The sequence below is a fragment of the Nomascus leucogenys genome, chromosome 4, assembly GCF_006542625.1.
Source record: "Nomascus leucogenys isolate Asia chromosome 4, Asia_NLE_v1, whole genome shotgun sequence".
Taxonomy (NCBI): Eukaryota; Metazoa; Chordata; class Mammalia; order Primates; family Hylobatidae; genus Nomascus; species Nomascus leucogenys.
The window spans coordinates 114,362,557-114,385,606 of NC_044384.1; the positions used below are offsets into that span (position 1 = coordinate 114,362,557).

The 23,050-nt window shown below is 42.1% G+C and overlaps 2 protein-coding genes across 13 annotated transcripts in view; one reads left to right on the top strand and one right to left on the bottom strand.

The window, feature by feature from the left end:
- The window catches only part of LRRFIP2 (LRR binding FLII interacting protein 2), a 133,210-nt gene extending 115,225 nt beyond the window's left edge, over positions 1–17,985 (top strand). For 8 of the 10 annotated variants that reach the window (XM_030812145.1, XM_030812138.1, XM_030812137.1 and 5 more), the window contains 7 exons: positions 1,312–1,413; positions 1,696–1,828; positions 3,849–3,898; positions 15,203–15,323; positions 15,828–15,907; positions 16,483–16,587; positions 17,029–17,985. In XM_030812145.1, coding sequence (XP_030668005.1) covers positions 1,312–1,413; positions 1,696–1,828; positions 3,849–3,898; positions 15,203–15,323; positions 15,828–15,907; positions 16,483–16,587; positions 17,029–17,139 — 702 coding nt within the window. In that variant the 3' untranslated portion in view covers positions 17,140–17,985. The remainder of the gene's footprint in view (positions 1–1,311; positions 1,414–1,695; positions 1,829–3,848; positions 3,899–15,202; positions 15,324–15,827; positions 15,908–16,482; positions 16,588–17,028) is intronic. The other 2 variants (XM_003256843.3, XM_003256844.3) reach the window with 1 other exon arrangement.
- Positions 17,986–20,117: 2,132 nt separating this feature from the next.
- The window catches only part of MLH1 (mutL homolog 1), a 56,122-nt gene continuing 53,189 nt past the window's right edge, over positions 20,118–23,050 (bottom strand). For 2 of the 3 annotated variants that reach the window (XM_030812147.1, XM_003256846.4), the window contains exons 17-19: positions 22,365–22,457; positions 21,958–22,071; positions 20,118–20,478 (exon numbers count right to left, since the gene is read on the bottom strand). In XM_030812147.1, coding sequence (XP_030668007.1) covers positions 20,311–20,478; positions 21,958–22,071; positions 22,365–22,457 — 375 coding nt within the window. In that variant the 3' untranslated portion in view covers positions 20,118–20,310. The remainder of the gene's footprint in view (positions 20,479–21,957; positions 22,072–22,364; positions 22,458–23,050) is intronic. The other variant, XM_030812146.1, reaches the window with a different exon arrangement.

Consider the following 23,050-nt stretch of genomic DNA (forward strand, 5'->3'; position numbering starts at 1 on the left):
TTATTTACTTGCTCCCTATTTGGTTGCAAAACAGGATGATAATGATTTTTTAAATTGCCCAATTATTCAACTATCAATTTCTCAGCAATTTGCTGTCCCACTTCCAAACCCAGTGAACTGAGAGGCAAGTTACCTGATATAGTTTAACTTCTTGGATTAATGGGAATGCTAACAGAAGACATTAAATATATGAACAAAAATATTTGGGGAAAGGCTTTTTCAAATAGGCCAGTTATCAGATTCCTGCATAGACTACTTACCTTGGGTGTATTTTAAATTCTGGGTTATTTTCTTTTACAATAGATTTTATTTTTTCATAGTAGATTTTATTTTTCATCGATGACCAAAGTATGTTCCTGCTTCTGCATTGTCCTCAGCTGACAGTTGTGAGATTAAGGAGATGGCAGGGAATTTACAAATGAAATCACCAACCTGATTCTCCTGAACTGTCCCTGCTATCTAGGCATTACAGGCAATGCTTTACCTTGATTTATGCCTCTGCCCTTGGGATGGGTGCTGTTATCCCTTCTGTTTCTCAGGTGAGGAAACTGAGGCATAGGACAAGTATGTGCCAGGACCCAAAAGCCTGATTCTGAAATCCATATTCTGTAACTGTTCATAGCTTGGCTGTATTTATTTTGTCAGTGTTTTGTTTTGTTTTTCACATTTTGGGAGTATAACAGAAAGCCAAATGAGTCTCAGTTATATTTAATTAAATTGTCAGAAGTTGATCTTTGAATCCTTTTGGAGGTTGACTATTTTGAATTAAGTGGTATTTGAGTATTTTGCCACACTACTTGAAGAAAAATCTACAGCCAATATTTAATTAAAATACCTTATGTATAATAGTTATTTTTATTCCAGAACTATTTTTTAAAAAATCAACTGTATTCTTGAATAAACTATTTTAGTTAAACATGAAATGTGGGGTTTTTTTTTTGTTCACCAAATAAAAATGTACTTAGGCAGTCAGTAAGGAAAGCTTTATTTTACTCTGGCTGCTCTATCTTCCTTTTCCTGTTTTATTTTTTTCATTGACTGGAAAGATTTACTTCCCTGCTTGATGTGATTAAACATGTTTTGCCAAATTTATGCATGAGAACCAGTTTCTATGAGAACTCTCTTCTGGAGATGTATATCCATGTAACTCTGTATCTCCTCCCATATCTGACTGTTTGTTTCCAGTCTTTTGACTGCTTGCTTGCTTTTTATGCCTTTATCTTTGCTTATTTGAATTAGGTACTTCTCTGCTACCTTTCACCTGCTCTTTTTCTGTGCCATTGTTTCCCTTGCTACCTTACCTAAAACCAGGCCCTAGAGAAACAGAAAGAATACATTGCCTGCCTTAGGAATGAGAGAGATATGCTCAGAGAGGAGCTGGCTGACCTGCAGGAGACAGTGAAGACGGAAGAGGTATGTTAGCATTAGCCTGGAGTTCAGGTCCCTCGCTGCTTTACTCTCCATCTTCCTTCCTTTCATCCTGCCATCTTTCCTAGCCTAAATACAAACTACAATGTTTATTCCCTAATCCAGATTTGGTAGGTTTAAGCTATTTCCTCCACAGAGCTATATTTCATGTAACTGATTCTAACCAGGTTTTACCTGTAGCAAACATGTATTGTTGCAGAGTGACCTCACAGAGCTTACTGCTTCCATATGGGCCTTTTGTGATCGTGGATTTTTCCCCCCCTGCAGAAACATGGCTTAGTTATCATCCCCGATGGCACTCCCAATGGTGATGTCAGTCATGAACCAGTGGCTGGAGCCATCACTGTAGTGTCTCAGGAAGCTGCTCAGGTCTTGGAGTCAGCAGGAGAAGGGCCATTAGGTAAGATACTGGTTGCTATGTTGACTTGGATTAATGTTACCCTATTGGGTTTTCTGCTTTTTCATATCCCAGCTTGGAAAACAAAAACAGCATAAGGGCTGAGACTCAAGTAGATCCTTAACGAGAAGAATCTGGGCAATTGGCACATTGTCTTCAGACATCCTTGACCTTGGGAAACCAGCATCTGGGTCATTGTAAGGCAATAAGTGTAACTGTAAGGCCCGTGGATGGAAGTACTATAGGCCTATACACATTGGTTTTTACTTAACTACAAACTTTTCTGCAAAAAGATAGTCTAGTATACCTGTGCTAGGGGAGCAGTAGGCTAGCAGGAGACTTCTCAAGTGTGTTATAAGTTTCTCATCCTTGGAACATCTGGTTTTATGTTCTACTACTTACCCCAGGGTTCTGTACCTCTTTTCTACCACATTTCTTAAGCCAAGAAACAGATGACCGAAAAGATATCAGAGAAGTATGACTTCCAGAGCAGGGCTTCCCAGACTCTTAAAGTCTAAACCTCTTAAATTTAACCCTTTGAGAATCTGACACCTCTCTCCAGGAAACCACAAAGTTGCTGACACCTCTCTCCGAGAAATCAAAGTCGCCCATCCATTGACCCCACAAAGAAATCTACTCTAGAGGAAGAAAAATGGCACAGATAGCTACTGTATCATTAGCTCACTTTTATTGTTTAAAAAAACAATCTTTTTTTCATTTTTCATCTTGTTTTCATATATGTGTAAGCTTCTTAGAGGAGTGAGAGATACAAGTGTGAAGCAAACTGAAAAACATTTTAAAAGTTAGTAAGCACATTCTCTAATGTGGAGCATTTCAGAAATGTGACTGTAGGGCACTTTGAATAAAACAGGATGCTGAGTGAGCAAGAGAGATCTGGAGAATGGAACGAGAGTCTGGCTATAGGCAGCCCAGGGTGTTTCCCTGCTGTTTTTTCCTTCGTCTGCAGGTCCAAGCAGGCAGATCTGCTTGGAAGGTGCAGAAGAAACCAAAATCTGTATTTGGCTGTGACCCTAATTGTTTACAGAGGGTAGTGGTTGGCCAGGTGTCAGCTGCTTTTTTAAGTGAACCACGGTATCTCCTCAGCTGAAGGGGCCTGTTTTAATGCAGGCTTGGGAAGAGTCAAACCTCCACAAGCTAGGAGTGAGCCCTAATGATGCTGCCAAGCCGCAGATCCGCCCATGGATGCCCACATTTTTTTTTTTTTTTTTTTTTTGAGACAAAGTCTCAGTCGTCCAGGCAGGATTGTAGTGGCGCGATCTCAGCTCATTGCAATGCACAACCTCTATCTCCTGGGTTCAGACGGCTTCCCGAGTAGCTGGGATTACAGGCGCCTGCCACCACGCCCGGTTAATTTTTGTATTTTTTTAGTAGAGATGTGGTTTCACCATTTTGGCCAGGCTGGTCTTGAACTCCTGACCTCAAATGATCCACCTAACTAGGCCTCCCAAAGTGCTGGGATTACAGGCATGAGCCACCACGCCTGGCCTGGCTGCCCACATCTTGGAGTGGGTCCCCTTCCCTCCCTACTAGCTTCTGGGGACTTTGCTTCTTCCAGCATTGTGCTCCTCTCTTTTCTTTTCTCTAGCTTCCTTTGCCCAGTCCTGCTTTAACCCCATCTTCTTTCACATATTTGGATCTCTACCGCTAAGGGCTCAGCCTTTAGGAACACACTTGACATTTGAGTTGTCTGTCTACTAGTGAAAGCTTGAAACAAGGAAATGACCTCCTTTGTACTTCAGTTTGTCTTTAAGTGGCAAATCACTGCTGTGGGGAACAAATGTTGGATTTGGTGCCCTGATAAATATCAGTTGTGTGGAAATACGTTTTAGATAGTTAAGAACTTTTCTGTAATGCTGTTAACACCTGTATTTCTTTGGATAGTCAGAGCTGTAAGTAATGTAATTTATCAGATAATATTATGTTTATGAGTTTGAAAAATTTTTAATTGTTTATATACTACATCATCACATATTTAGTTTACGATCTTTTTCATTTGTTTTAGATGTAAGGCTACGAAAACTTGCTGGAGAGAAGGAAGAACTGCTGTCACAGGTAAAGGCATTCTTATTGGAGTGTAATATAATTTTAACAAAGTTACATGGTAAAATACTAGCTAATTGAAATGTTCATTAAAAAGAAATATGCTTATTTCAAACATCAGTACTCAAGTGACATTTGAAGGATAGATAATTCATATTTTACCTCTTTGTTATTTTCTGTTCTTAAAACATTTTTTTAAGGACACATAGTTTAAGGAGTCATATAGTTTTTTACAAAGTTTGTTATGAACACAGCAGTCCCCTGCCCTGGCTCCTCTGACCTCGCCCCTGACCATTTCTGTTAAATGCTTTTAGCTGATTCTTGTGTACCATCCTTGTATCTCTGTATAACATACTTAAGTTGCGTCTTGATTGTTCTGCTTCAGGCATTGCTATATTGACATCCTTTTATGGAAGATGAGGATTTAGCTGTTATTCATCCTTTGTCCCTGCCACACACATACTTATTTTCCACTCTCATATCCTCCTAATAAAGGAACAGTGTAATTCCAGCCTGCTTGTGTCATTAGGACCCTCTAAACACTACTCACAGTGGAGCTAGGTTGCATTCTAGGATCATCTCCCTGAGAACTATTAGTTTCCGCTAAAGTTAATGTTATGGTTTTTCTTTGTATTTGCTTGGTTTTCTATCATCAGTTTAGCCACAGAATCTCCAACAGTAGATTAATCCCACTATTTTCAGATGCATCTGGTGTTCTTTCAGTTCCAGTTTGTTGAATCTTGGTGCATCTGACTTGTCCCTTTCTAAACTAATGGCTTGCCCTCTTGGTACATAGATGTGGTCACCCTTTATTGGCATCTGGGGATTTTCTTTGCATGTGATTTAGGTTGGGTTCCCTTTTTCCAGTGTCTCATGCCTTTCTCCTTATTTATTCTCTTATTTTGGTACATATTCCAGTAGCTTCCTGAGACGAGGGTTTGTGGATTGTTAATTGTTAATTTTTCATGACCTTGCAGGCCTGAAGATGTCTTCATTTTACCCTCTCACTTGATTAAAATAGTTTGGCTGGGTAGAGAATCCTGAGTTGCCATTGTTCTCCTTAAGATTTTTTTAAAAGACATTTCTTCATTGTGCTGTGACTTCGAGTATGGCTGTTGAGTTTTCATGAACATTTTGAGTTCTGATCTTTTCTGATTTGTGATCTATTTTTCTCCTATTTGTGGAAGATTGTATCCTATTCTCTTTCTCTCCAGTGTTCTGGCGTAATTTGAAGATAGTCATGTGATTTGAAGTTTTCTCTTTTTTTTTCCTTTGTTTTTTTTTTTATTATTATACTTTAAGTTTTAGGGTACATGTGCACAATGTGCAGGTTTGTTACATATGTATCCATGTGCCATGTTGGTGTGCTGCACCCATTAACTCCTCATTTAGCATTAGGTGTATCTCCTAATGCTGTCCCTCCCCCCTCCCTCCACCCCACAACAGTCCCCGGAGTGTGATGTTCCCCTTCCTGTGTCCATGTGTTCTCATTGTTCAATTCCCACCTATGAGTGAGAACATGCGGTGTTTGGTTTTTTGTCCTTGCGATAGTTTACTGAGAATGATGGTTTCCAGTTTCATCCATGTCCCTACGAAGGACATGAAGTCATCATTTTTTATGGCTGCATAGTATTCCATGGTGTATATGTGCCACATTTTCTTAATCCAGTCTATCGTTGTTGGACATTTGGGTTGGTTCCAAGTCTTTGCTATTGTGAATAGTGCCGCTATAAACATATGTGTGCATGTGTCTTTATAGCAGCATGATTTATAGTCCTTTGGGTATATACCCAGTAATGGGATGGCTGGGTCAAATCGTATTTCTAGTTCCAGAGCCCTGAGGAATCGCCACACTGACTTCCACAATGGTTGAACTAGTTTACAGTCCCACCAACAGTGTAGAAGTGTTCCTATTTCTCCACATCCTCTCCAGCACCTGTTGTTCCCTGACTTTTTAATGATGGCCATTCTAACTGGTGTGAGATGGTATCTCATTGTGGTTTTGATTTGCATTTCTCTGATGGCCAGTGATGATGAGCATTTTTTCATGTGTTTTTTAGCTGCATAAATGTCTTCTTTTGAGAAGTGTCTGTTCATGTCCTTCGCCGACTTTTTGATGGGATTGTTTGTTTTTTTCTTGTAAATTTGTTTGAGTTCATTGTAGACTCTGGATACTAGCCCTTTGTCAGATGAGTAGGTTGCCAAAATTTTCTCCCATTTTGTAGGTTGCCTGTTCACTCTGATGGTAGTTTCTTTTGCTGTGCAGAAGCTCTTTAGTTTAATTAGATCCCATTTGTCAATTTTGGCTTTTGTTGCCATTGCTTTTGGTGTTTTAGACATGAAGTCCTTGCCCACGCCTGTGTCCGGAATGGTATTGCCTAGGTTTTCTTCTAGGGTTTTTATGGTTTTAGGTCTAACATTTAAGTCTTTAATCCATCTTGAATTAATTTTTGTATAAGGTGTAAGGAAGGGATCCAGTTTCAGCTTTCTGCATATGGCTAGCCAGTTTTCCCAGCACCATTTATTAAATAGGGAATCCTTTTCCCATTGCTTGTTTTTGTCAGGTTTGTCAAAGATCAGATAGTTGTAGAATGTGGCATTATTTCTGAGGGCTCTGTTCTGATCCATTGATCTATGTCTCTGTTGTGCTACCAGTACCATGCTGTTTTGGTTACTGTAACCTTGTAGTATAGTTTGAAGTCAGGTAGCGTGATGCCTCCAGCTTTGTTCTTTTGGCTTAGGATTGACTTGGTGATGTGGGCTCTTTTTTGGTTCCATATGAACTTTAAGGTAGTTTTTTCCAATTCTGTGAAGAAAGTCATTGGTAGCTTGATGGGGATGGCATTGAATCTATAAATTACCTTGGGCAGTATGGCCATTTTCACGATATTGATTCTTCCAGCCCATGAGCATGGAATGTTCTTCCATTTGTTTGTATCCTCTTTTATTTCATTGAGCAGTGGTTTGTAGTTCTCCTTGAAGAGGTCCTTCACATCCCTTGTAAGTTGGATTCCTAGGTGTTTTATTCTCTTTGAAGCAATTGTGAATGGGAGTTCACTCATGATTTGGCTCTCTGTTTGTCTGTGATTGGTGTACAAGAATGCTTGTGATTTTTGTACATTGATTTTGTATCCTGAGACTTTGCTGAAATTGCTTATCAGCTTAAGGAGATTTTGGGGTGAGACAATGGGGTTTTCTAGATATACAATCATGTCATCTGCAAACAGGGACGATTTGACTTCCTCTTTTTCTAATTGAATACCCTTTATTTCCTTCTCCTGCCTGATTGCCCTGGCCAGAACTTCCAGCACTATGTTGAATAGGAGTGGTGAGAGAGGGCATCCCTGTCTTGTCCCAGTTTTCAAAGGGAATGCTTCCAGTTTTTGCCCATTCAGTATGATATTGGCTGTGAGTTTGTCATAGATAGCTCTTATTATTTTGAGATACGTCCCATCAATACCTAATTTATTGAGAGTTTTTAGCATGAAGGTTGTTGAATTTCATCAAAGGCCTTTTCTGCATCTATTGAGATAATCATGTGGTTTTTGTCTTTGGTTCTGTTTATATGCTGGATTACATTTATTGATTTGCGTATGTTGAACCAGCCTTGCATCCCAGGGATGAAGCCCACTTGATCATAGTGGATAAGCTTTTTGATGTGCTGCTGGATTCGGTTTGCCAGTAATTTATTGAGGATTTTTGCATCAATGTTCATCAAGGATATTGGTCTGAAATTCTCTTTTTTGGTTGTGTCTCTGCTGGGCTTTGGTTTCAGGATAATGCTAGCCTCATAAAATGTGTTAGGGAGGATTCTCTCTTTTTCTATTGATTGGAATAGTTTCAGAAGGAATGGTACCAGTTCCTCCTTGTACCTCTGGTAGAATTCAGCTGTGAATCCATCAGGTCCTGGACTCTTTTTGGTTGGTAAGCTATTGATTATTGCCACAATTTCAGAGCCTGTTATTGGTCTATTCAGAGATTCAACTTCTTCCTGGTTTAGTCTTGGGAGGGTGTATGTGTCGAGGAATTTATCCATTTCTTCTAGATTTTCTAGTTTATCTGCGTAGAGGTGTTTGTAGTATTCTCTGATGGTAGATTGTATTTCTGTGGGATCGGTGGTGATATCCCCATTATCATTTTTTATTGCATCTATTTGATTCTTCTCTTTTCTTCTTTATTAGTCTTGCTAGCGGTCTATCAATTTTGTTGATCTTTTCGAAAATCCAGCTCCTGGATTCATTAATTTTTGAAGGGTTTTTTATGTCTCTATTTCCTTCAGTTCTGCTCTGATTTTAGTTATTTCTTGCCTTCTGCTAGCTTTTGAATGTGTTTGCTCTTGCTTTTCTAGTTCTTTTGATTGTGATGTTAGGGTGTCAACTTTGGATCTTTCCTGCTTTCTCTTGTGGGCATTTAGTGCTATAAATTTCCCTCTACACACTGCTTTGAATGTGTCCCAGAGATTCTGGTATGTTGTGTTTTGTTCTCATTGGTTTCAAAGAACATCTTTATTTCTGCCTTCATTTCGTTATGTACCCAGTAGTCATTCAGGAGCAGGTTGTTCAGTTTCCATGTAGTTGAACGGTTTTGAATGAGTTTCTTGATCCTGAGTTCTAGTTTGATTGCACTGTGGTCTGAGAGACAGTTTGTTATAATTTCTGTTCTTTTACATTTGCTGAGGAGAGCTTTACTTCCAACTATGTGGTCAATTTTGGAATAGGTGTGGTGTGGTGCTGAAAAAAATGTATATTCTGTTGATTGGGGTGGAGAGTTCTGTAGATGTCTATTAGGTCTGCTTGGTGCAGAGCTGAGTTCAATTCCTGGGTATCCTTGTTAACTTTCTGTCTCATTGATCTGTCTAATGTTGACAGTGGGGTGTTAAAATCTCTCATTATTATTGTGTGGGAGTTTAAGTCTCTTTGTAGGTCACTCAGGACTTGCTTTATGAATCTGGGTGCTCCTGCGTTGGGTGCATATATATTTAGGATAGTTAGCTCTTCTTGTTGAATTGATCCCTTTACCATTATGTAATGGCCTTCTTTGTCTCTTTTGATCTTTGTTGGTTTAAAGTCTATTTTATCAGAGACTAGGATTGCAACCCCTGCCTTTTTTTGTTTTCCATTTGCTTGGTACCTCTTCTTCCATCCCTTTATTTTGAGTCTATGTGTGTCTCTGCACGTGAGATGGGTTTCCTGAATACAGCACACTGATGGGTCTTGACTCCTTATCCAATTTGCCAGTCTGTGTCTTTTAATTGGAGCATTTAGCCCATTTACATTTAAAGTTCATATTGTTATGTGTGAATTTGATCCTGTCATTATGATGTTAGTTGGTGATGTTGCTCGTTAGTTGATGCAGTTTCTTCCTAGCCTTGATGGTCTTTACAGTTTGGCCTGTTTTTGCAGTGGCTGGTACTGGTTGTGCCTTTCCATGTTTAGTGCTTCCTTCAGGAGCTCTTTTAGGGCAGGCCTGGTGGTGACAAAATCACTCAGCATTTGTTTGTCTGTAAAGTGGTTTATTTCTCCTTCACTTATGAAGCTTAGTTTGGCTGGATATGAGATTCTGGGTTGAAAATTCTTTTCTTTAAGAATGTTGAATATCGGCCCCCACTCTGTTCTGGCTTATAGAGTTTCTGCCGAGAGATCAGCTGTTAGTCTGATGGGCTTCCTTTTGTGGGTAACCCGACCTTTCTCTCTGGCCGCCCTTAACATTTTTTCCTTCATTTCAACTTTGGTGAATCTGACAATTATGTGTCTTGGAGTTGCTATTCTCGGGGAGTATCTTTGTGGTGTTCTCTGTATTTCCTGAATCTGAATGTTGGCCTGCCTTGCTAGATTGGGGAAGTTCTCCTGGATAATATCTTGCAGAGTGTTTTCCAGCTTGGTTCCATTCTCCCTGTCACTTTTAGGTACACCAATCAGATGTAGGTTTGGTCTTTTCACATAGTCCCATATTTCTTGGAGGCTTTGTTCATTTCTTTTTATTCTTTTTTCTCTAAACTTCTCTTCTCGCTTCATTTCATTCATTTCATCTTCCATCGCTGATACCCTTTCTTCCAGTTGATCGCATTGGCTACTGAGGCTTCTGCAATCTTCACGTAGTTCTCGAAACTTGGCTTTCAGCTCCATCAGCTCCTTTAAGCCCTTTTCTGCATTGGTTATCTTAGTTAAACATTCATCTAATTTTTTTTTCAAAGTTTTTAACTTCTTTGCCATTGGTTTGAATTTCCTCCCGTAGCTCGGAGTAGCTTGATCGTCTGAAGCCTTCTTCTCTCAACTCGTCAAAGTCATTCTCCATCCAGCTTTGTTCCATTGCTGGTGAGGAACTGCGTTCCTTTGGAGGAGGAGAGGTGCTCTGCTTTTTAGAATTTCCAGTTTTTCTGCTCTGTTTTTTCCCCATCTTTGTGGTTTTATCTACTTTTGGTCTTCGATGATGGTGATGTACAGATGGGTTTTTGGTGTGGGTGTCCTTTCTGTTTGTTAGTTTTCCTTCTACCAGACAGGATCCTCAGCTGCAGGTCGTTGGAGTTTGCTAGAGGTCCACTCCAGACCCTGTTTTGCTGGGTATCAGCAGCAGTGGCTGCAGAACAGCAGATTTTCGTGGACCGCAAATTCAGCTATCTGATTGTTCCTCTGGAAGTTTTGTCTCAGAGGAGTACCTGGCTGAGTGAGGTGTCAGTCTGTCCCTACTGGGGGGTGCCTCCCAATTAGGCTGCTCGGGGGGTCAGGGACCCACTTTAGGAGGCAGTCTGCCCGTTTTCAGATCTCCAGCTGCGTGCTGGGAGAACCACTACTCTCTTCAAAGCTGTCAGACAGGGACATTTAAGACTCCAGAGGTTCCTGCTGTCTTTTTGTTTGTCTGTGCCCTGCCCCCAGAGGTGGAGCCTACAGAGGCAGGCAGGCCTCCTTGAGCTGTGGTGGGCTCCATCCAGTTCGAGCTTCCTGGCTATTTTGTTTACCTAAGCAAGCCTGGGCAATGGCGGGCGCCCCTCCCCCAGCCTCGCTGCTGCCTTGCAGTTTGATCTCAGACTGCTGTGCTAGCAATCAGCGAGACTCCGTGGGCGTAGGACCCTCTGAGCCAGGTGCGCGACACAATCTCCTGGTGTGCTGTTTTCCAAGCCCGTTGGAAAAGCGCAATATTAGGGTGGGAGTGACCCGATTTTCCAGGTGCCGTCTGTTACCCCTTTCTTTGACTAGGAAAGGGAACTCCCTGACCCCTTGCGCTTCCCGAGTGAGGCAATGCCTCGCCCTGCTTCGGCTCGCGCACAGTGCGCTGCACCGACTGTCCTGCAACCACTGTTTGGCACTCCCGAATGAGATGAACCCTGTCCTCAGATGGAAATGCAGAAATCACCCGTCTTCTGCGTTGCTCACGCTGGGAGCTGTAGACCGGAGCTGTTCCTATTCGGCCATCTTGGCTCCCGATTTGAAGTTTTCATGTGTGATGCTGTGCCCCTGTCAATTCTAGGAGCTCCCATTCTTTAGTTCTGGGAAAATTTCTTGAATGATTTTGTTACTGATTTTTTTCCCCTCCCATATGCTGTGATCTCTATTTTGGAACTCCTATTCGGTCATTCAACAAATGTTGAGTGATATTCTACTATTTAACATGCACTATTCTAGGCACTGGGATATTTCACTGAATAAATTAGTTTAGAAAAAAAAAATTCCTGCCTGAGAGACATTCTAGTAGGAAGACATCAGACAATATTATATGATATGTTAGAAGGTTTATGTGAATGCATTTATTGTATGTGTTTCTCTGGCTACTTACAGCAGCATAGGGGCAGGCATGGAGTGGGTAGAGAGCTAGATTTTACTAGGACAGTATTAATGGGGCAGGAGAGGTGAGGAAGTATGTAAGAAAATGATTATAATGATGGACCTTGAAATTAAACTGGATGAAGAGGATTCGGGAGATATTCAGGAACACATCAAGGTATAGTAGAAAGAAGATGTAATCTGTAGATTAGTGGTACCAGTGTGGTTGAAGGGTTGTTGGAATTCGGGTCTAGAGAGAATGACCTAGAAAGATGAGGAATAGTGGTTAGAGAGAGGATACATGGAACTAAATTGTGTAGGGATTACAATTGTCTAATGATGAGATCTGGTATATGACTGTGGGAGTGAGTAGCTGAGGGCAAGAAGGGATAGATGGCAAGATCCTTGGAAGGGAAGTGGGTTAGTCCATTTTTTGCTTTGCTATAAAGGAATACCTGAGGCTGGGTAATTTATAAAGAAAAGATGTTTGACTGGGCGCAGCAGCTCATGCCTGTAATCCCAGCACTTTTGGAGGCTGAGGCAGGTGGTTGAGGTCAGGAGTCGAGACCAGCCTGGCCAACATGGTGAAACCCCAACTCTACTAAAAATATACAAAAATTAGCCGGGCATGGTGGTGGGTGCCTGTAGTCCCAGCTACTTGGGAGGCTGAGGCAGGAGGGAGGTGGAGGCTGCAGTGAGCCAAGATTACACCACTGCACTCCAGCCTTGGGTGGCAGAGTGAGACTTTGTCTCAAAAAAAAAGAAAAAAAAAAAAAAGAAGAGAGGTTCAATTGGCTCATGGTTCTGCAAGCTGTACAGGAAGTATGGTGTCAGCATCTGCTCAGCTTCTGAGCTCAGTTTCCTGAGGCCTCAGGCCAGGCTGGTCTTGAACTCCTGACCTTAGGTGATCCGCCCACCTTGGCCTCCCAAAGTGCTGGGATTACAGGCATGAGCCACCGCGCCCAGCCAGCCTCAGGAAACTTCTCATCACGGCAGAAGGTGAAGGGGGAGCAGGCACGTCATATGTCAAGAGCGGAAGGCAGAGAGAGTGGGGAGGTAACATACACTCTTAAACAACCAGATCTTGTGTGAACTACCAGAGCGAGAACTCACTCATCACCAAGGGAATGGTGCAAAGCCATTCATGAGGGATCTGCCCCATGACCCAGATACCTCCTACCAGGCCCCACCTTCAGCACTGGGGAATACATTTCAACGTGAGATTTGGAGGGGACAGACATCCAAACCATAAGAGGAGATACCAGAAATTGAGAGATCATTTGTAAGGGAGATCCTCTACTTAGATGTACGTTGAAATTGCCAAAAATTAAGACAGGAATAGTCTAGAGTGAGTGCAAGTTGGGAGCTATTTAATAAATGGTGATGAAGGAATGGGATTTTGGCAATGATAAGTAGTTAGTGTATATAATTTGAAGAGATGAGATTAAGACCTGGGACTTTTAGGGAAGACGGAGGGAAAATACCAGCAAGGAAAGCAAGAGGAAACCTATTCCATTTCTAGATTCAGTGGTAGGAGGCTGTGGAAGTATTTAAAAAAAGGGCCGGGCATGGTGGCTCATGTCTGTAATCCCAGCACTTGGGGAGGCCGAGGTGGGCGGATGACTTGAGGTCAGGAGTTCAAGACCAGCGTGGCCAACATGACGAATCCCCGTCTACTAAAAATACAAAAATTAGGCGTGGTGGCATGCACCTGGAATCCCAGCTACTCGGGGGGCTGAGGCAGGAGAATCGCTTGAATCCGGGAGGCAGAGGTTGCAGTGAGCTGAGATCACGCCACTGCACTCCAGTCTGGGCCACAGAGCAAGACCCTGTCTCAAAAAAACAAAAACAGTGTTTTGAGAGAGCTGCAGAAGCAGCAGGATTCTTAAGGGAGAGGGTTCTCATCAGAGCACGAGGGTAAAGGGGGGATGCTCAGAGAAAAGACTGAGGACAGAGGGTGTTTGCTGATGATGGACTGATAATTCTAGAGGGCACAGTGGAAAAGTTTCAGGCATTGGGAAAGGTTAGGAGATGAAGGTTAGTGGTCGTACAGACCCTTGTGAGGAAGAGTGCAGAGGAAGGATATGACCCTTTTCGAGATGCACATAAATAGGAATGATGGAGATAATGAGATTTGTCCTGGTTCCCTCAAGGCAGCTAATGACGGTGACCCTGTGTGTTGAAAGGACGTAGGTGTCTGGGAAGTATAGTTAGTCCCAATGTAGATCTTACCCTTTTCCCATTGGGAAGTGGCAAACTTAATCTTAGTGCAGAGGCCTCCCTTTGACCCCTGTTGGTGGAGTTAAGGACAGCTGGGGAAGCCATCTCTGTATATCCAATTATTATTATTATTTTTATTTATTTATTTTTTTTTTTGAGACGGAGTCTCGCTCTGTCACCAGGCTGGAGTGCAGTGATGTGATCTCCGCTCACTGTAACCTCCACCTTCTGGGTTCAAATGATTCTCCTGCCTCAGTCTCCGTAGTAGTTGGGACTACAGGCGCGTGCCACCATGCCCCACCACTAATTTTTGTATTTTTAGTAGAGATGGGGTTTCACCATGTTGGCCAGGATGGTCTCGATCTCTTGACCTTGTGATCCGCCCACCTCAGCTTCCCAAAGTGCTGGGATTACAGGTGTGAGCCACCGTGCCTGGCCCCAATTATTTTTATATACAGGATGTTTTCTAAGTAAGAAAATTTAACCTATGTCTAAAAGTAAACGACAAAAAACTGCTCATGGAATCTTCCATTTTAAGAAATAACCTCTTGAATATACCCTATCAATTACTGTTTATATTTTTGTTTTAGTTTTTTAGAGATGAGGTCTATGTTGCCCAGGTCGGTCTCAAACTCCTGGGCTCATGTGATCCTCATGCCTCAGCCTCCCAAGTAGCTGGATATATAGGTACATGCTACTGTGCCTGGCTAGAATTTTCTATTTTAAATAAAAGTAACAAAAAATACCCCAAAGATGTACTGTTCCATAAGCAGACATAAATTTAAAATATGGCTATTTTCTATTGGGACACCTGGTCCTGGGGCTTGCTCTTTTGGATGTTTGTTCATAGCTTCTCTTTTTTTTTTTTTTTTTTTTTTTTTTTTTTTTTGAGATGTAGTCTTGCTCTGTCACCCAGGCTGGAGTGCAGTGGCGCAATCTCGGCTTACTGCAAGCTCCGCCTTCCGGGTTCACGCCATTCTCCTGCCTCAGCCTCTCCGAGTAGCTGGGACTACAGGCGCCTGCCACCACGCCCAGCTAATTTTTTTGTATTTTTAGTAGAGATAGGGTTTCACCGTGGTCTCAATCTCCTGACCTCGTGATCCGCCCGCCTCGGCCTCCCAAAGTGCTGGGATTACAAGCATGAGCCACCGCGCCCGGCTGCTTATCTTTAGCACCTAGGACGATGTGTGTCTCCTATTAGGCACTCAAGAAAATAGGTTTTGAATGAACGTGGCTGATACGATAAGGGTCTGCTTTGTTCTATGATGTGACCATAGAATAAGCATCAGCTTCATTTGAGAGATTGGATCTTGCTGATGAACCTTTATTTTCCTTTCAGATTAGAAAACTGAAGCTTCAGTTAGAGGAGGAACGACAGAAATGCTCCAGGAATGATGGCACAGTGGGTGAGCTGGCAGGACTGCAGAATGGCTCAGACTTGCAGTTCATCGAAATGCAGAGTAGGTGCCAGGGGACAAGCCAGTCCCAGTCTGTATATAGACTGTGTCCCAGGGGTGGGTTTGTCAGCAGGTTGCTGGTGTCTTGTAATACACTTTTTTTTTTGAGACGGGAGTCTCGCTCTGTCACCCAGGTCAGAGTGCAGTGGTGCAATCTCGGTTCACTGCAGCCTCTGCCTCCTGGGTTCAAGTAATTCTTCTGCCTCAGCCTCCTGAGTAGCTGGGATTACAGGCGCCTGCCACCATGCCCGGCTAATTTTTGTATTTTTAGTAGAGACAGGGTTTCACCATGTTGGCCAGGATGGTCTCCTCTATCTCTTGACCTCATGATCCGCCCACCTCGGCCTCCCAAAATGCTGGGATTACAGGCGTGAGCCACCGCGCCTAGCCCTGTATTTTGTAATCTTAAGACTGCATGGTCCTCTCTGTGCCACAAAGGTACTGCCTGATGGCTCATACCGTCATCTCTGACAGGTGAAGAGAATTCATTGTCTTCTTCTGTTCTAGGAGATGCCAATAGACAAATTAGCGAATACAAATTTAAGCTTTCAAAAGCAGAACAGGATATAACTACCTTGGAGCAAAGTGTAAGTACTTCTGTATGGTACCAAGTGATTTAAATGTCCTTCCTACATCTAAGTGGCTAACAACCCATGAGTGCCTGGGTTGCCTTTGCAGTTGGATCAATAATAGTTCTGTATTAAAATAGAAAAGCCAGCAGAGAGCACTTGTTGGGGCATTTTAGCCTTCTGTTTTCTCTAAAACCATAGGAAACTATAGCTATCATTGTTTTTGTAGATATTTCAAGTGAATTCAAGATCATCATTTGTAATGAAATCCCTTACACATTCCAAAAAGTGTAAACTTTTCCATTTAGTGAGTCTCTTCCTATATTGCTTTGGCACTTAAACAATATGGTCATAATAAAATTTAGCATGGGAAATTGGCCCTAAAATGACTCTACAGCTGTAATCTTCTCTGGGGACATTTCTTGATTTATAAATAGCAACTGAGTTCTGAGAGGACTTATGACTCACCCTTAGGGGATTTGTTAGTGTTAGATTACTTGGCATTTATAATGACATTGTATTTCCATCTTGGCTACCAAGAAGTGGTGACTTCTAGTGCCCAGTACTAGAGGCCTGTGTTCTCATACTTACAGATTAGCCGGCTTGAGGGACAGGTTCTGAGATATAAAACTGCTGCTGAGAATGCTGAGAAAGTTGAAGATGAACTCAAAGCAGAAAAACGGAAGCTACAACGAGAGGTACTTCTTTTAATATGCTTCTTGGAGAATACATTCCTAAAAAGAAAAAATCTTTTGGAAATAATTCTTAGCTGTGTAAGAAATTTGATACTTAAGGGAACAGCAGTGGAATCACTTAACTAATTTGTGTTGGTTTTTGACCTGCATAGTGACTGCTATTTACTTTTATGTTTTGGTCAATTAGATATTAAGTAAAAAGTTTTTATTTTTGCTTCAGATCAGGTCTGTTTCTCCAACTTCTATATATCCTTTCTGTGATTAAAACAAACAATCCTCAGTATCATCATTTAACACCTCTAACTGATAGAAAAAATGAGGCTGTGGGTCCTGCGCAAGGCCATCACAATTAGCAGTGCTTTCATTTCCCAGGAAGTTGAAAATAGAGTAGCACTGGATGTTGTTTCTGACCACATGTAGTGACTGCAGTCTCCCTGTCTCCAGTTACGAACAGCACTGGACAAGATTGAGGAGATGGAGATGACCAACAGCCACCTGGCCAAGCGGCTGGAGAAGATGAAGGCCAATAGGACAGCACTTCTGGCCCAGCAGTAGGAAAGCTACCCTTCAACCTGGGTGATGCTCCTTGGGGCCCTACCTAGAGGGACTGACTTTTGTCCATTGACACAAACCCCTTTTAGTACTGTTTTGAGTTTTGTCATTAAAACAGCCACCTTTGTATTTTATAATTTATGAGAGAATGAAGTCATTTTGAATCTTCATTAATGAACACTTTGGTTTCTGTTATAGTTTGATTCTAGGCTAGAATCAGTCCATGCTGTTTTTATTTTTTATCTCCGTAATTGTAGAATCATGTTTACTCAACATTTTTCCCCAGCTGCCTCAGTAACTGGGCACTCGGAGGCCTTGGCACGGGTTCTGGAGGACAGACAGCAATTCTATGAGTGCTCACTGAGATACTTGCTGGAGACCTCAGAAAACACAAGTGCCTTCTCCACGGTGCAATTCAGACTTCAGTGATCTCCAGTGGTCAAAAGACATTTACCCTTAATATCAGACAACATTTATATTTTAGTGAAGAAACAAGTTCTTGGGTGGGGAATCTATGTTTCACTCAAATTTATATGTTTGGAGGAAAAAAGCCTTTTTTTGTAAAATATTTAAATTTATATAAGAAAATGTTAGAAAAAAATATGAGGAGTGTATATAAAACTTGCTTTATTGCATGGGGCAGGGGAAGTCCAGGCCTAATACTCTTAAAGTAAGAGTTGGGTCCTTTTTTCTTCAATACAACTGTGCTGTACCTTGTAAAGTATTTTATCTGCTGCTTATTTGTGGAATGAAACCTCAAACAAACCCAAAGGGGGAGGGTAGGGCAGGGCAGGCAGATCAGAAATCTGCCTGCAGATTCTATTAAATACACCCTTTTGCCAACCACAATTGGCTACTGACATGTTCATTTTGTTACAGGAGACTTTAAAACAAATCATGGCAACCACATCCCTCTTGTTTTGTCTCCTTCTCAAGGAAAAACAATCTGGAATGTAGAACTTTTAAAGACTTGAGTTTCATCTTTAGAGGTACCCTGTCCAAGAGGTTTTTTTAAAATCATGGAGTGCAACTACTTTGCAGAATTTATGATTCTCTTTTGCTTTTAGTACCCAGGTGGTTTTATTGAAATGATTATTGTATCTTTAAAGTGCTTACACAGAAAATATATTGGGGGAAAATCTAGTGACTAAAGGCACGTAAGATAATAAAACTAGACTTTAAAAAGGTAACTCAAAAGTGAATAAAATCTCTAATATTTTTCCTTTTTTAATTAGCCCTTCATTTAAAAAATATGGATACCAATCTCCTGAATTGAGATGATTTTCTATACATTTTCTTTCTTTCTTTTTCTTTTTTTTTTTGAGACAGTTTTGCTCAGTCACCCAGGCTGGAGTGCAGTGGCACGATCTCGGCTCACTGCAACCTCTGCCTACTAGGTTGAAGTGATTCACCTGCCTCAGCCTCCCGAGTAGCTGGGACTACAGGTGTGCACCACCACGCCTGACTAATTTTTGTATTTTTAGTAGAGATGGGGTTTCACCATGTTGGCCAGCCTGGTCTTGAACTCCTGACTTCAAGTGATCTGCCCACCTCGACCTCCCAAAGTGTGGTGGGGCCACTGTGCCTGGCCTCTTTTGTTTTTTTTTTTTTTTTTTTGAGAGACAGTCTCGTGCTGTCACCCATGCTGGAGTCAACCTCCACCTTCTGGGTTCAAGCTTGATTCTCCTGCCTTAGCCCCCCAAGTAGGTGGGATTACAGGTGCCTGCCACCACACCCTGCTAATTTTTGTATTTTTAGTAGAGATAGGGTTTCACCATGTTGCCCAGGCTGGTCTCGAACTCCTGACCACAAGTGACCTGCCTGCCTCAGCCTCCCAAAGTGTTGGGATTACAGGTGTAAGCCACCGTGCCTCAGCCTATACATTTTCTAATAGTAGCAAGTTGTGTGGTTGGGGGTGGATAGAAAGGTATTCTAAAATGCAGGTTTGTTCTAGAATTCCATGCCAGCTAGAACCAACATACTGTGTGGCCCAGCTCTTGAAGCTCAGAAAACCCCTCTTCCTCTCCACTCAAGGTCACTCAGCCTGTGCACCACCTGGGCTCATGGAACCTCACTTCTGAGATGCCCTGGTCTACTTCGTGAAGTTCTTATTGTTCAAAACTGACCTTGCCTATTTTGTGGCACAATAAATACGTCTGTAACATTTTGTCTTCCTAGTCTTTCCAAGTGAAATTGCTCCATTTCTTCATAAGATGAGAGTAGTCAGTTCTTTATCACTGAACTTTCTTCACTGAGTCTTGGAATATGGATTTTACCTTAAAACCATAGACATTCTTCCTTCCTGAGCTGAATGCTCTATTTCTCTAAATGTAGGCTAATATTAAGGAAGCTTATTTTGTCACTCACAGTTTAAGTTTATATTTTTACATCATCCTTCAAATAAGATTACCTAGAAACTTCTTTATCTTAAGCTATTAGTACTCATAGTCACTAACAAAGTGGGCTAACTTAAAAACTCATACTTATGCTGGCCGCAGTGGCTCATGCCTGTAATCCCAGCACTTTGGGAGGCCGAGGCGGGAGGATCACCTGAGGTCAGGAGTTTGAGACCAGCGTGGCCAGCATCGTGAAACTACACCTCTACTAAAAATACAAAAACTAGCCGGGCATGGTGGCAGGCGCCTGTAATCCCAGCTACACGGGAAGCTGAGGCAGGAGAATTGCTTGAACCTGGGAAGCAGAGGTTGCAGTGAGCCAAGATCGCGCCACTGCACTCCAGCCTGGGCAACAGAGCAAGAGTCCGTCTCAAAACAAAAAAACAAAAAACTCATTATAGATGAAGTAAGGACTATTTTCTTCAAGTTTTTTTCCTTAATAATTAGCTTTGGTTATTGTAGACATCAGATGATCAAATCAAGCTTTCTCGGTGGTCAATGCCATCAGAGGCTGTGACATGTTCAAGACATCTTTTTGGCATCTGAACTGACACAATATATACATAATAAAATTTAAATAAGAAATTATGTTAGGACACATCTGACTATTTATTTATAATCAATCCACTGTGTATAAAGGAATGCTATCAGTTAGAAGGCAAGTGTAAGTCTTAAGTGCTACCAACATCTATGTTGGTACACTTTGTATACCACACTTTGATACAACACTTTGTATCGGAATACAACAACACATCCCACAGTGCATAAATGACCATATTTAACACCTCTCGAAGACTTTGTATAGATCAGGCAGGTTAGCAAGCTGCAGGATATTTCCATCTTCTGTGAAATGTTTAGGAGGCAGAATGTGTGAGCGCAAGGCTTTATAGACAATGTGTTCCACAGTCCACTTCCAGGAGTTTGGAATGGAGCCAGGCACTTCACTCTGGAAAACACATTAGATGACATAAGCCTCCCTGTTTGCATCCCAACATATACTGGTGTCCTGGCTGATGGGATGTGCACTGGGCCTGGAAAGACTTGGTGTTATCTAGGGCTTTTGAAGTGGATCTTGTGGGCCAGCCTCTCAGGGGATCCCACAGGCCTAAACACAAGAGGATTTTTTTTTGTTTATTTAGAAACACTTGCTCTGTCACGCAGGCTGAAGGGCAGTGGCATGATCATAGCTCTACAGCCTCAAACTCCAGGGCTTAAACCATCTTCCCACCTCAGCCTCCTAAAATGCTGGGATTACAGGTGTGAGCCACTGTGTCCAGCCAACATGAGGTTTTTATGGGAGGAAAAGAAGCCACTGCTCTGTGGGACTGTCTCCTATGGAACCTTTGTTTTCATTCAGGGAGAAAATGGTTTTATTGTAGCAGGAGCTAACATCATGTTTGATCCTGACTGATATTTGGATGGCAACCGTAGGAAGTACCTAACTTACCATTAAAATCAGGTCTGAAAGTAGTTCTAATCCCCAGGGGAGGAATGAAAATATTAATGAGGATTATTTTGCCTCATTATTCCTCTCCTTCTTGTAAGCCTTAGCTGTCTCATGTGTAAGAAAATGTTCTTTCTCAACTGTCCTTCCTTTTCTTGAGGTAAAATTTCTAATCAAATGAGATAGTTTCCACACATCAAATGAGACAGTTTCCACACAGTTTGGTAAGTGTGTTGCCTTCTCCACTGGGTGAGAAATTCCCTAGAGGCTTTGGCCAATAGGCCCAAATCTCTGCCCTTCCACCTACAGACTTGGAATCCTCAAGCATGCCTGACTGGCCTTCAGCCTCCTCATCTGAAACTGGCTCACACTGCTCAGGAGATGACTGTGAGCAATCAGGGGTCAAACTCTGATTAAAGTGGGCTACTCTTTGATTCTTAGAATATTTCAACTCTGCCTTCCAACTTCCCCCAAAATATATGTTGATTTGAAAAGCATTATCATCTGACTAGGAAAAGTGACAATGAAACATTAGGAATCCAGGCACCCTTTTTGTGTCAAGCTGACCTGTAAGAGGAGTTATAGAGCCTTGTTTTCCTGGCAGGGCAGTGGTCAGATAAAGAGTAAGGCAAAAGCTAAGAGAGACTGAGGCGACTGACCCAGAATCTGAAGACTGGCTACACACTTCAGAGCTAACAGTGGGAGTATATGGACTCTCCAGCCTTAGACAATCTAACTCAACCTCCCATTTCTCACTGTGATGGCTTGTTTTCACTTTTGACAATTTCTGAGGTCACTCTGGAGGTATGTTCTACATCAGCAGATGGAAGTAAAACTCATGAATAAAAGCTGACTATTGTGTTTGAACCTTGTTGGGTACAAAGAAATCCCGAAATTTTAGAGATGGGCAAGTTTCATCTCCTAAAGATTGTATGAGGGCCTGTCCTAGTCCTGGGGTGCCAATGTGCATCACCACTGTACCTGCTGGCCTGAGAGGGTCGACTCCTCAGATACGTACTGCTTCCGGATGGAGTAGAACATAGCACATTCTTTACTGAGGCTTTCAAAACATTCCTTTTCTTCGTCCCAATTCACCTGGTCCAAAGAATTCAATACCTCAAAATAGGTACGAATTTAAACATTCTCATTCTAAATGGAGATCACAGACTACTTAAAGCTAAAAAATGAAATGTGATACTTTAGGCATTAAAACTATAAATGGGACTGCTGAATATTGCTGGGGATGAATATTAGTGGGGATGAGAGCAGGCCTTCAGCTGTCCCACCCTTATCATCTTTATCATTCCAGATAAAAGGGTGGTCATTTGCCCTTTCCCTCCAGCACACATGCACGTACCGAAATGCTTAGTATCTGCTTGATCACTGACCTCAGTGGCTAGTCGAAGAATGAAGATAGGCAGTCCCTCCAAAGGGGGCACATAGTTGTCAATCAGAAGGGGTAATCCAATCAGGTTCCCTTCCTGCTTGCAGGAAAAAGACAGGACAAGGGCACAAGAAATAATGCTGTCATAGTTTAAACAAATCCCATTTCTCCAGTGCTTTCCCAGGCCTTGTCCTCCTATCTGCCACTCTGGGTGACCATGTTACTTGATTGGGCTGGGCACTGGGGCAGACCTAAACACTTAAAAAGAGTTTTTCATCCTGACAAACAGCACAGCAGAACAACCTTTTCTTTGGATCTGTTCACAATCCAAAGAACACATCAAGATGGAGAGCCCCAAAGATCAAGGAGTAAGAAGAAATGGGAGCAAATGGCATAATCTCATTTACAATGGCCTGCAGGGATTTGGCTCTCCATGTCTGGGTCCTTCACCCTGGGAACAAGAGTAGGCATGCATGGATAGTAGTACAGTTATGTAACCTAGAAATGCAAATAGGGAGTGGAGAGGATGTCACATATGTCACTTTCTGCTTCTGAGGGGAGGCCTAGTCCTGACCTTGGAACGTTTTTTGTTTTTGAGACGCAGTCTCGCTGTCACCTAGGCTAGAGTGCAATGGTGCAATCTCGGCTCACTGCAACTTCTGCCTCTTTGGTTTAAGTGATTCTTCTGCC